The sequence below is a fragment of the Haliaeetus albicilla genome, chromosome 25 (assembly GCF_947461875.1).
Source record: "Haliaeetus albicilla chromosome 25, bHalAlb1.1, whole genome shotgun sequence".
NCBI classification, from domain to species: domain Eukaryota; kingdom Metazoa; phylum Chordata; class Aves; order Accipitriformes; family Accipitridae; genus Haliaeetus; species Haliaeetus albicilla.
The window spans coordinates 23,290,088-23,304,023 of NC_091507.1; the positions used below are offsets into that span (position 1 = coordinate 23,290,088).

At 42.2% G+C, this 13,936-nt stretch overlaps 1 protein-coding gene across 1 annotated transcript in view; it reads left to right on the forward strand.

Moving 5' to 3' along the window:
• Positions 1–13,936, forward strand: part of COL4A1 (collagen type IV alpha 1 chain) — a 125,614-nt gene that overhangs the window by 56,576 nt on the left and 55,102 nt on the right. Inside the window, exons 3-4 of the mRNA XM_069770285.1 lie at positions 13,425–13,514; positions 13,605–13,649. Of these exons, the coding sequence (XP_069626386.1) occupies positions 13,425–13,514; positions 13,605–13,649 (135 nt within the window). The remainder of the gene's footprint in view (positions 1–13,424; positions 13,515–13,604; positions 13,650–13,936) is intronic.

Sequence of the window (13,936 nt, forward strand, 5' to 3'; positions counted from 1 at the left end):
CGATATAGCAGAGGGCAACAAATCAGTTCCTCTAGTGGAGCAAATCAGTAATCACTAGGTCTATGCTTTTCATGTTCAACCTGTATTAGCAACATCAAGACTTTTTTTAATCAGAAATGTTCGATTTTACACTTCCCATTGGCACTATTTCATCTCAATGTTTACTATTTGGTTTTAATCAGTTCTTCCATAGTTTTGCTCAGTGTTTCTGTGTCAGTGGCTGCTGTAGGAACTTTGCTTGTGTACAGCAGCTGTTCATGCCTGAGTTGGAAAGACCATGAACTGAGGACACCAAGGAAAGTACAGCTAAATTATACATCCCAGAGAGGGACATAAAGTTGACAAGAGGGCTGATGGGCAATGTGGGAGGAAAGATTGTATTTGCAGCCTGGAAAGGGCTAATAGATAACATGAAACCACCTAATCCTTCCTGAAAGGGGGAAATCAGAAGACCATAATAAAATAAGCAAAGATACTCATCAGCTGCAGATCTGATATTCTTCGAGAAGACCTGTGGTTTATGAAGTTTCAAAAATCAGGCTGTTGTCACAATGTTTGTGTCAATTCTGCAGTGACACTAGTGTATTTTTATTGATTTACCCTTTCTTTATGTCACTCAGTAAAATAATCCTTCTGATTCAAATCAGGGAAAAAGAACATCTGTGTTTCATAACGAGAGCACACCAACAAAGCTACTGTTCTTGAACAAGGTGTCAGAAGACTCTGAATAATATTGAGTGGGATATGCTAAGTATTGAAAGTTTTTTACAGTTTCCCAACTGGCAGACCAAACTGCTAAGTGTCATCTGGAGCCATTAGATTTTCTTCATTTTAAATAGTTATTTGAACCATTTGTCCCGTTTGCCCAAATGGAACCGAACGTCTCTGGCAACATTTTCTGTATTAAGATGTAGTTTTGCACTCAGTACGGTATGTATCTTTGATTAACACAAATTAGTGGATTACACTGATGAATTTATCTCTATGGAAAGACTGCTATAAAAGCAGATATCCCAGTAATATTATGTGATGACGTATGCTCATATTTAGTTTTCAGAGCTGACTTTTAAAGGTTTTCACACAGTAGTGTTTCAGTTGACATAAAATGACCTTTTAAGCAGCTGTTGCCAGATGCATATCTTTGCTTGGAAAGGTGTCGGTATAATAATCTCAGGCATTTCTTCATGGAATAAAGCATGCTTTCTAGCCTCACAGAGTTTGATTTTACATTTGTACAACTGCTGTTAGTGTATGTCTTCATTATGATTTCTCAAAGGATTACAGGGCCTTATTTTGATGTGAAGCATGTGAGCCTCCAGTGAAGTCAGTAAAGTTTCCCAAATGTGAGATCAAAGTAAGATGAGAAAAGACCTGTAAGATCTCCACTTCTCTGAAATCTGCATGCTTGGGAAGTGGAGCTACCCAGTGCCCGTGCAATACCCTTGTGTAGTTTGGAATCTTCCCAAATTTCAAATTTTGTCCATGCAAACAGAGTCACGCTTCCGGTATCTGCTCACTACACAGTGATTTTAAAACTTACGTCCTGGCGTGCAGGTTTCTAGTACCTGATCATATGCGTGACAGCACCTGTAGTCTGCTTCTGCTTTCTGTGTCTTCATCCTATTGCGCACTAATGATGCTGACAGGGTTTTGTGGGTTTAGATTACAGGCCTGGGACAGCAAATGTCTGGGGTACAGCAGTAGCTACATTTTGTAGTTTACCTCTTAGGCTTCTTTACATCATTCTGCCATTCAATTTGTATTGTGTTTGCTGGGGATCCCAGACCAAGCCAGCCATTATAATTGACAGTTCTGTGATATGTCAGTTCCCACACAAGAATTTAATACTTGATGCACTTAATAATCAGTCTCTGCCTACATTTTTTCTGTAGCAATATTCACAAAAAGCAGCTTGGGCATACATAGTTATTACTAGGGAACCACAGTAATATGGAAATCTCCTTAAGTCACTTTCTAGTCTTTCTAGCCAAGAACAAAAAGTGTTTTGGGGATTTGTTTTTGGTTTTGTTTTTTTATCTCACACTAGTGGTAGTTAGTTGTTTGTTTCTCTTTGCTCAGCTACCTCCTATTTCAGATTTTAGACCTATGTTTTCAGTGAAAGGTCGTAACTTACATTAGTCATTGAAAACATTCAGCCATATGATGTTGGCTTTCAGAAAAGCAGATCTGAATTCTCTTAAAGTTTGGATTTCATTAAGGGTAAAAAGCCAAATTTCATACAAAATTCTCAAAACAACTTCAGCAGAAGCAATAACAAAACTTGTAACCATGTATGACTGGAAGGAGACAGAACAGTAAGCAGCAGCATGAACGTGAGATTTTTAAAGAGGAAACCTGAAGGAGCTGCTAAAAAAGTGATAGTGGAGTACTTTTATCACACAAGCAAGTTCCCAACCAGCTAGAGAACCTCTTTAGTTTAGCTAAGAAAGAAGGTTAATATCACAGAAGGAGCAAGAACAGCTGAGAAAGCATTTTTAAGAGATGTTAAAAAGGATTTACATTTCCTTTCAGGTAAGTATAACACCTGAGAAAGTGTTACAGAACAATAAGTAAATTGAATTATAGACAACATAGCAAAGAAAGTTAACCTAAATGATGAAAATAATTATTAGCTGTCAGTAACGGCTATATCACCTTTAACAACAAAAGAAAAGCAAAATTAAGGTAAAGCCAAGGGAAACCCAACATAGACTCCCATCTGGAACATCATGTTTCTATCCTTTAGAATATTTAAGACTAACTAGAATGGCAAAACCTACCCATAAATTTCATAGCTCTTAAGGAAAGGTTCAAGGCCAGGTTGGATGGGGCTTTGTGCAACCTGGTCTAGTGGAAGGTGTCCCTGCCCGTGGCAGGGGAATCAGAACTAGATGGTCTTTAAGGTCCCTTCCAACCCAAACCATTCTGTGATTCTGTGTTTCTATGAAAGCATGTAGCAACTTCCACTGAAGTTCAGCTGGAACATTTCTAAATGTTTTGATAGCCAACAGAAATAATTCTCACAAGGCTTGTGTCAAAGATCAGTGTGCACAGTTGAAGTAAATACTGAGTTGAGTGAGTGAGTGAACACAGATGCTGGCATCAAGTTGGATGTCCTCTCACTCTTTTCTTATTTGACGCTGTTACTGACTAAACGCATGCAGCAAGTATTTAATGGCTAGTTAGCGGGATACTAAGAGCTTTGGGGGGTTTGGTGACCCTTAATTTTGTTAGAAGAGTTTGCTTGACTGCTAAGCAGAGACTGAAAGATGCTGCAGAACTGCAAAACAAATGGGTTTAATAGTAATGGGGGGAAGGGACTCTAGTACAGAGGGGCAGTCTAAAGTGCCCTCTGACTCCAACATCAGGAGTTAGGTGAAAAAAAGGGAAGAAAACCAAAGGCTTGTATAGCGGAGCAGTGAACAGAGAAACCAGTGTTGCTGCCAGCTGTATGCATCACTTTTAATGAGATTTGAGTTAAGGATGCGATTGCAAATCTTCAACTCCAAACTTCATTTCTGTCCGAATGCATGGAGATGGATGCTAGAAATCCAGTAAGGACACCTGCAGCCTCGTGAAACTCCTCCAGAGGGATCTCTTTAGGAAGTTCTAGGTATTAAATGCAATGAATTTGCATCGATGCCAAGGCATTGAACTGAGGGGCACTGTTTACCTCAGAAAAAAAGGAAAAATATAGTGTTTGTAAAAGTGAAACTCTCCAAACGTAGGCAAAGTACAAGCTTTTGATAGCAAAACTGTCTTTGCACCCTACCTCTCTTTGGGCACAATCAGCTTCCCAGACGGGCTGGGTTGATCGGCGATGCTGGTGGATGCTGGTGCGGGTGGCACAGGAGGGAAGAGCTGTGTGTGCCCTGTGACTCACACCATCCACGTCCCCGCAGGCTCCTCTGGCTGCCAGTCACACATCACGGATTTCATTTATTCTGACAGGCCCATTTATGCATCCTTGCCTTTTTTTTTTTTTTTTTTTTTTGTCAAAACCTTAAAGACATCTACTAAGCAGTAGACCAACTTTTGGTTGGCTTTCACTGACAATGATGCTGATATCCTCCACAGTGTCAAAGTAAGGAAAGTATTTGTTTTCATCATTATTAATGATTATTGCATCTTCGTTAACTTAATTGATTTAGGCTGAGCAACCGTGGAGGTACTACAAAAAAATTACATTGTATTATGTGTTCTCCAGTGGATCTAGTTGAGTCAAGGGACTCTAGAGATTAAACTGACCGATTTACACTTTTAAGGCACAATGTTACCTGCCTTGTGGTATTTTCATGATAAAAGTCAGAAGGCAGAATATTTCCATTAGCTTTTGTGGAAAAATATTTTACTCCTATGCAACTTCCAAAATGTTTACAACTTCAGAAATGCCATTTCCAACCTAACTCAAAAAAGCAGCTAGAATAGCACTGTCTCGAAAGTACTGTCTGTCATGTACTGTCTCAGAGAGGAGCTACTTCGTTATGAGAACTTTATTGCAGTCTGTCCTGTCTAGGACCAGCTGCCCATGTTTTTACTATTTATGGAAGAGATTATTTTCTGTAAATATGTCCATGACAAACCTTTGGCAAGAGAATAAAACTTGCATGTAACGTCACATTTCATTCCAGGTCTAGGATCTGAACAAAAATAAATTAAAAAAACCTGAAAAGTTCAAGACCTTTTTTTTTCTGCTGTTTCATCTTCAACTGTGAGCCTTTAAACAATGCCAAATGCAAACAAATGCTAAGTAATTTTCACTAATGAAGAAGGAAGGGCGTGGAGCATTTTTACCCCTTATATTCTTGGACCTTCAATACTGGAAGTGATTTAACACAATGTGCAATAAAACAAAGGAAGAGTTACTCAGACCTAATGAGTTCAACAGATGATTAGAAGGGGTGGGAAATATAGCACCCTTTTGAATCAACCTGTCTCCAGGTGATAGAATTTCCTTTTTCTTACAGTGCAAACACATTTGTCCTTCAAATGTCCTCTTCCCTTGTGGTTCTTTGAGGTTCTTCTATTCCCCAGGGTGACTCTTACTGATGGAAAGAGGCACCTTGACCCACGTCTGATTTTTGGTTTGAAAAAACCCCTGCGTACCTTTGGTAAAAGGTTTGTGTGAATTCCTCCCCAAACATTGTGAGCTCTGTGGTTTTTGGGGGTTGTTTGGTTTGTTTGGTTTTTTTTTTCCAAAAATCAAGAGAAGTTTAAACATAAAGACAATGAACCATACCTTGGTGTTAAACTGCCAAGCTTTGTGCAGGCAGACTTCCACAGTTGCGAATGAAGTTCACTTGCTGTCTATTGGCTTCTGCTATCTTGTCTTCCTATTCCTAGTATCTTGCTAGTCTTCGTATTCCTGTCCTTCATATGCCATGCCCTCAATCATGCTTTGAGGTAGACTACTCCTGGCTTATAAAATGTTCAAACTAGGGGTCATGCATGTTATCTTTTGCGAATGAACGAAAGGTGCATGTACCTCACTGAACTTCAGTGAGTTTTTCTTCTTTTTCCTATTTTCTCATGGAGAGAAAACAAGCAAAATGATATTTTGCTGTAAGTGCAAATATGTTCCTCTTCAGCATCCTGGCTACTTCTGGTTCTGTAATATTTATCTACACTGTAGTCAAATATCACACACAAAGTACATCAGCTAAAGACACACAAATGTAAGGAAACATTGAGAGCTTAAGTTAAGAGTATATGTGGCTCAAGAAGTCCTAAAAATTGAAATCTGGGCACCTCTGTTGAAAAAACTGACTACCGCAGCTGGAAAATGAGGAATAACTATGGGGTGAGCAAGAAGGGGAATTACATGAAGAAGGCCTGGTAAATGATGTAGGGAGGGGCCATTACTTGCAGCTGGTCTAACTGAAATTGTACGATGCTGATGGGCAACCAGATGCTTGACACAAATTAAATGGAGGCTGAGTCTGTACCCATGACTGACTTTTGAATGTTAATTTTACTTCGCTCAGCTTATTTTACTTCTTATTCAGCTTCTAAATCAAATTCAGCCACACTGTATATCCACCCACTTACTTGCACACCAAGTAAGCACATACATACTGATATGTAGGGAAAAGGATGATCAAAGATTGTTGTTTCTATTTTTATACTCCTGGGAAGCACTTAGCAGCTTCCTGAGGAATGCTCTGTGCAGCCACGAGGTGACACTGAAGTATGCGTTCGGTCTGAGCATTCTTTCGTGTTTAGGAGGCAGAGGCACAGGCTCAGTCCCTGAACTGTAAACCCAAACAGCTCTCTAATTAAATGTTTATACTGATAGATTCCCCGTTGGAGGTTTGGGTTCACTTTGTATCAAGCTGCACAGGTTCCCCAGTGCTGTAAATTCACGAGGCTCGGGGAAGGATGCTTTCATGGTGGGAAGAGTAATCTTTTCAGGGAGCGGAAAGCCGGAGCGGGGTGAGATGCCATCGTTCGGTGGTCAGCGTGCAGATTCTGCCCCTGCGTGCATGAACCTGTACGGCACGGCCTTCTGCACTGTGAGTGGGTGCTTCTCGGTGCTCCCACCTCGAAGTGCAGCCTGAGAGCTGGTGTAACTGGTCCGAAGGAGTCCCGCCGGGGAGGGTCACCGGGGCAGGAGATGGCAGGACCTGCACCGCAGCAGAGCGGGCACGGCTGGAGACGGCCGTTCCCAGCGGCTGCTGGCGTGGGTCTTGGTCGATGTACGTGTCTGCGTATAACGTAGAGCGGTCCTGGTAATGCTTGGAGTTGTGCAGGGGACTCATCCAGCCCACAGCCGGCCCGATGGCGGAGCTGTGCAGGTGATGCGAAACTCTCATGGCTGCTCCTTCTGTTAGCCAGGCCAGAAATGCCGGACTCGTGTTTCCACGCGAGTGAGCTTTCTCAGATGCTTCCTGGCAGTGCACGAACCCAGACTTTGCTGACTCTTCCGCCCCTCCCTCCCCTCTGACCCCCCTGTTCCATTCTGCATACTGGCAGGGGCTCCGTCCCAAAACTTCTGGGTGAGCCAAGATCTTTGCAGAGCTCCTACACAGATTCTTTGCATGTCTTCACAGTTATCTTTGTGTAATTAATTACTCGTTACTGGTGTGGCTCCAGAATTGTATAGCTATGGCACAAATAGATTCTAATGCTGAAGAATGTGCAGTGGGGATTTTGTAATGTTAAACATCCTTAGTGCATTTGAGGACGCTTGCACTGTGAGCATATAGCAATAATTCTGTTTGACTGATGTCCACTTCACACTTTCAATAAAATACTGAAAATGGTAAGTGCAGCTGAGGACAAACAGATGATATTTATTGTAGGTGTTTATTTTAATCCTGAAAGATATTCAGGGCCAGTGCTCCCTCTGGTGGTTAAAGATACTCTTTTAATAAAGAATTGGATATTCCTCACCTCCATTTGTTCGCTAATGTAACACTGAGGCAATTATAATTCTGTAACACATGTTTAAAAGAGTGTGGAGAGAAACAGAGTGACTTGAGAGGGCTACTCAGATCGCACAATAGTGTTTCCCACTGTGGAGCGTAATTACTGGCCTAACACCTTGAAGCTAGTTCGCTTGAATGCTCACAATTACATCAGCTGAAGGAACAAATGCAGACCCTGCATTCACCTCTCGTGTGGCTTGGGATAGTCTGGGTAGAAACCTCCTAGGGCATTGCAAGGCTGTTGTGCGTTGCTCTAGATTCTACAAGGTCACACTGGAGCATCAAGGTGTGATGCATGTTTTGGACGATGGGTTTTCTTGTTAACAGATGCACCTAGGCCTCAAGCTAATCTCTTTCAAAAGCAGTGTTTGAGACTGTTTCTAAAATCAGACTGAGGATAAGAGAAAAATAGGAAGGAATGCTGAACTGTCAGGCCCTATTTCTCTCTTTTTGGCAACTGCATCCTCAATTTTCATCTTGAAGCAGTTGGATTTCTTTGCCACATGCGCCCTTGGTGGCATTTCAGTTCAATGAACGCTAGCTTTGGGGAAGAGGGAAGCATGTGTGCTTGTGAGAAAGTCTGAGCTTGTGACGACGCTGGAGTCAGCAGCAGCACTGGTCTGAAGGCAGCTGCTCCGGCAAGGTCAAGCATTTGTTGGCTCCCAGCTCCGTTCCCCTTGCAGTGAAGGCACAGCTGAGGAGCTCTGGGGGATGAACTCCAGCAAACCCCACCGCGCTGCTGGGAGAAGCGGCTCTCGCTGCCTTTCCGCCCGGCGTCCTGCGTTGCTGCGTCCTCCTTGCATCGGCTTTGGCAGCTGGCTGGCCACCTGAAGAGCTCCTCAGCTCACTGAGGCTGGAGCAAGCTTGCTCACTAAAGAAAATGAGTCCGTTTGCTGAGCTGAACTGGTGCGGTGGAGCTGAGGGAATCGTACCAGCCGGTGTAAAGAAGGGTGAGGTGGCACCATCCCTTTAAAAAGAGGAGGAGGAGGAGGAGGAGGAGAGCCACCTTTGCTGGGTAGATCAGCTCAGCTGCCTTTTGATATCTCTCCCTAAGACTGAGTTTTGTGCCTTTTTGGCTGAAGGGCAGGCTCGTGTCTGTCCTGCCATCTCAGCTGCAGGGCGATCACTGGCAGAGGCAAGTGAAGCATCTTTCAGATGGCTTGGGGAAGATCTGCACATTGTTATTCACCACGTGCCTGAGCCTCTGGAGAGCCTGAGAACATTATATTTGTACGGGCCCAGACACCCTGTGAGCCCACGCTTCTGGAAACAGTTGATTTATATCCATGTTACCAGTCTCTCAAGTCTAAAATCTCCCAGTCCAGCAGTCCCTAGACAAAATAATAGGGGAAATAATTTATAATGGGGTGGTGATTATTTCCTCCCCCTCAGCACTTAATTTATTACAGCTGAATCTTCTGAAACTACTTACTTCATGTGACTCTCTTGCTTAGCAATCTGCAGTTGTTCCATGTGTCAAGCAGCATTTCATGGCTAATTTGGAAGGGTAGGTGCCAGAAAAAGTATCAGCCCATGCAGTTATGCTCCTAACAGGTTCACCTCTGTTTAGAAGTCCATTCAGTTGCTTTTAATTTGAACTATCTAATGCAAAGGCATTTAGATGCATTTCACAAAAGCTGGGCGAACACAGGCATCTTGCTTATTAAATGAGTGCAACAGCGACTGAGCACTTGCTGTCTTTTTACGTAGCACCTCCGCATTTTCAACAGCCGAGTGGCAGAATATTCATTTTTGTGAGCTGAGTAATGAATTCTCCTTTGTGCTTTCTGACAGTTTGTATTGAATCAGCAGAGGTACAGATGACTTGGTTACATCTGTTTGAATTTTTGAGTCTCATGAATTGATTTGTAAGAAGCAGAAGCTCTTTCAATATTACTTGCCAAGATTTTGCAGCTGTGAATATTGGAACTTGAACAATACATAACCCTTGCAGTCAAAAGTCTCATGCTCTTCACGCATCACAGCTAGAAATCTCAGTGCTGAGCAAAAAATAAGTGGGGTAGCAGCGGTGATTTGGTGCTTGCCAATTTATGTAGTGTGGGTGCTTAATGAGTTGCAGCATAAGTGCAGTGCAAACACTAGCTGTTGGGCTGTTTGGCTGGAACATTGAGTGAAGAAAGGAACTGGGCAGGCAAGCAGGGAAAGGATGCTTCTCAAGTATTTCCTTGCAATGCAAGGCATCTTCAGGACATGCTTATCTCTGTACTGCACAGCATAATAAGCAGTATTTTAATCTGATCTTGAAGTTCCAAATAAGCCACTTTGGGTAGGAAAGCAGCAGTACAAGTGTTGCTACCCCAGTGATCTCTGGGGGCTATCTAACCAGTGACATTAAGACATGTGGAGCTCTGCATTCACATGATTTTACAGCTTCTAGGTGGTAGAGTTTCTGTATTCTCTTGTTCAGTGTAGATACTTTAACACTGATAAAATTTTACTGTAGTTTCACTGATGTCAAAAAAATATCTCATGGTGGAAGCTGGTACTAACTGGAGCAGGAGTATTGAAGCAAGACCTTTGTTCATTAGCACTGCTTCTTTCCTTACAAGTTTTGGCACACTAGTTTTCTAAGACTGTTATGCAAAGAGGCAGTCTGATACCTGGACTAAAGAAAGGGACTGGAACCCAGGAGACAGGTCTGTTACTGGGTCTTGGTGGAGTAGGTTGTCCTAATTTCTCTTGAGGTTCCATGGATGGCACGGAGGAGTAAGGTCCCATTAACTGTGTAGCCTGACACTGCACAAATTTGAGCTACTTACCCAATACTTACTTTGGACTGCTTACCCCTAACTTTGCAGTAAAATCAAATGGGAAGGCAGAGGAGAGAGAGAGAGGTGTAAGCAGAGTGTAAGTCCATGCTCCCCTGTTAGAATAAGTGGCCAAGGTGGCAGGCTGCATGGAGAGAGGGATCCGACAGCTCTCAGACACACAGTCACCTTTACGTTTCCTTACTTCCCTTGGACAGATCACAGGCAAAAAGATGACCTCAGTTCCAGTATGAGAAACCGTGAGTCTGCAGTATTTGGGGTGGTGCAGCCCTCCACATGCTCAGGAGTTACGCTCTCCAGGCCTTGGGACATCCAGTAGCTTGACTGGATGTCCAGAAGTCCTGGACAAATAGCCAGTTATTTTTCTTGTTGGCCTAACAGTTCAAGTCAGTAAAATAAAATGTTTCTAGGGAAACCTGGATGTGTCTTAACTCAAAGTGACTCGGTATGGTCTCTCGGCTCTGCTGCTGCAGCTATGTTTTACCCCTCAGACAGGGCAGCCTGGGAGGTCGAAGACAGCCTTAAGAGAATTGACTATAGTTGCCTTGGAAGCCCAAGTTTTTATTTATTTCAAGCCTTGAGTTAACCTCCTTGGCAAGCTAAAGTGGTCATTACCTTAGTGAGTGATTTACAAGCACGTTAAGGCCCTTTTACAGTGCCAGAACAGTCTTAAGGGAGCCTTAGACTAAGTGAAAATCTGATCTGTAAACCTCAGTTTTATCTTCTGTAAGAATGGAGGGAAAACTATTTCCCTGAGTTGCAGGGTGCAGTGGTTCAAAGTGTGTTGAAATCCTCAGATGGACAGAACTCCGGAGTGCAGAAACTATTAGTTGTGTTACTCATGACTCATATTTCTCCATAGGTGTCAAAATAATCTTGTTTTCTTCTCATTTGCACGTTTTGTGCTTTCCTTCAGCAATGGAAAACCCAGTTCTGTGTACTTGAGTGTTTTCTCCCTCCTTAGTCCATCTCCCAGCAGGTCATGGGAGCAGGTGCCCAGGGTTCCATGTGAAATCCTGGTCTGACGTGACACAACATCTGATTTTGTAGAAATACACTTACTCCTGCAGTGCCAATTAGCCAGCCAAAGTATGGGTTTAAGAACCTCAGTAATCTGTTTAACAACATTTCAGATAGCCTTCAGATTTATATTTTCTTCAATGTTTATTCAGAGGCCTGGGTCCTGATACATTCTTCCTTAAAATATTTTTCAAAACCATTTTAGTTACTTTAGAACTTGGACTTTGTACCTATTACAGCTGACCTAGAAATATATTTCTTCAGCTGTTCTGCTGTTTGCTTTGTTTTGCTGTGTTTTGTGGTCTAACACACAGCCTCAGATTCGGGTTACTAGCAAACTTTATTCTCAAACCATGACAAAGGATACTGGGGAGTAAATAGAGGAGATCATGCCATTTCGGCACTTCATGAAAAACTGATTGTTTGCCTCAGAAAGTATCTTTTTATTGAAAAAATTATTTTGTGGGAGGAAGGAGAAGAGAAGCAGCAGGAAAATTTTTCCTGGCAGGAAATTTTAATAAATGAGTGTTATTTTGATTTCATTTTGTCATGCTCTTATCATCTCAGTTATAGTTTTCTCCCCTCCTCCCTCCTTGGCCCTGCTCTTCCTACCCATCAGTCACCTTTCTTCTCCCTTGTCTCTTCATCTTAACAAAATCCTGGTCAAGGAGCTAAAAACCAACATCAACCCAGTAACTCCACAAATCTTCCAATTCCTCTCATCTTCCGAAACTGTAACTGGCACTGTGTCCGTGGGTCATCACTCAGTTTCCTCTGCCTTGCATATCATAACCTTTTTTTGTAAGACTCCTGTTACACCTGCTTGAAGAGTGAGCTCTCCAAGACTCCGATGTTCTTCTCTTGTGTGCTCAGTCCTCAGCTGACCCCTGCAAGTTACCAGCATATTGCTGGGAATCTTTGTCCTGAGCAAACAGGAGGAAAGTTTCTTGCTATTCACCCTCCTAAAATCCAAATACTAAATTGTTTGTTATTTACAAATCGCAATCTCATCTCTCACCATTTTGCTGAAAATAGTTAAATCTCTGCGTAGCTTCCTTTTGTGTGTTTTGAGCTTTGTTGATTTTATTTTCTTGTCGGTATCCTTTCAAAATTGGTCTGTGTTTTGAGTTTCTAAAACAGGTACCATGTTTTTTAGCTGTTGTCCAAACTTATATACCTTTTCCTTTTTGCAGTTGCTCACTAATGTTTTATTCGTTCAAATTCCCAGATTTTTTGGACAATATGAAGTGTTTCTCCCTGTTTCACACCACACCTTGAAAGGACAACTCTGCTTACTTCCTCCTACATGGAATGTTTGGCTTTTGGTTTGCTTGATTTGTTGTTTTCAGACTTTGACATATATAATTTTTTTCCCTCTCCCCTATGCATAGATTTTGCAGCCTTTATTCAGACAGTATTCCTCCTGGTTTCACTGGGAGTCCAAGTATGGTGAATAGCTGCAATATCGATCTCGAGTGTGGATGGATTTTCTGCCTCTACATTTTTCTGATTTAAATACATTTGGGGTTGTAGGGAGAGGGACAGCACAGAACACACAGGTGTCCCCTACAGCATTAAAGAAGAACCTAAATAATGACACATAGAAGCTGTGTGTTCAGCTTCTTAGGAAGATCCTGTATCTCAAAGTACTCTGTCTCTGAACCACCCTGAAATTCAAGACAAAATGACAAGCCTGGTCTCCAAAATCTGCTGTTGTGAATGATATATAAGAAGAGGAGTGGTACTGGCCATTCATACAGAAGTGACTGCACAGTCATATTTGCGATTTTCAGGAATTTAATTGCTGATTTGCGGCGTTAGTTTTTCTACCAGGGTTTAGGGGTATCTCTACAGGAATGCAGATAGAAGAAAAGTGGCCTTCCTTATCCCAGGGGTATAAACATGCTACGAACAGTGCTATCCAGGGAGACGGGAAAAAGGTTTCATTGACATTCAAAGAATGCTTTTCTATTATGCCACACTCAGCCTCTGCCAACCTATTATTGAACCAGAAATATTTCTTTGTTTATAATAACCCTACTTTCAAATACCAACATGAAATGTTTGCTGTCACATATAGCTTCTTACCATCTAACATGTTTCTTGAGCACAGAAACAGGGAATATGTGGGTTGCTTGAAGAAGCAGCTTCAGTTGTTTAGTTGCTAATGAGTTTTCTTCTTCCACAGGGAGAAAGAGGCTTGCCGGGACTACAGGGTGTGATTGGGTTTCCTGGAATGCAAGGACCTGAAGGTCCCCCTGGGCCACCAGGGCTTAAGGTAAGAACTTAAGGTGTAGTATTTAAAACACTCAGATTTCCCTACATTGTTGTCCCTAGGAAAGACAAAGCTATCTCTTTTCCTCTGCAGGGTGATACTGGAGAACCGGGACTGCCAGGAACAAAGGGAACAAGAGTGAGTTCTAACTTATTTTTTTTCAATTCTGATGTCTGTGGGTTTATATGTCTTTAACCCTCCATGGCTGCCTTCAAGTGCAAGATGGGGTTGGTCTCTTCTTTGAGTTAATCAGTGGCATCCCTTTGTGCTGCACAATAATTTCAAAGTTCTTGCTTTTGCTTTTGAAGTTCTTTCTGCATTAGGCAGTCAGTGCCTTTGCCCATTTGCATTTTCACCTGGTACTTAGCACTGCATCAACAGCACTGGTTTTAATATGTCTTTGATATCCTTCTGACATACCAAGA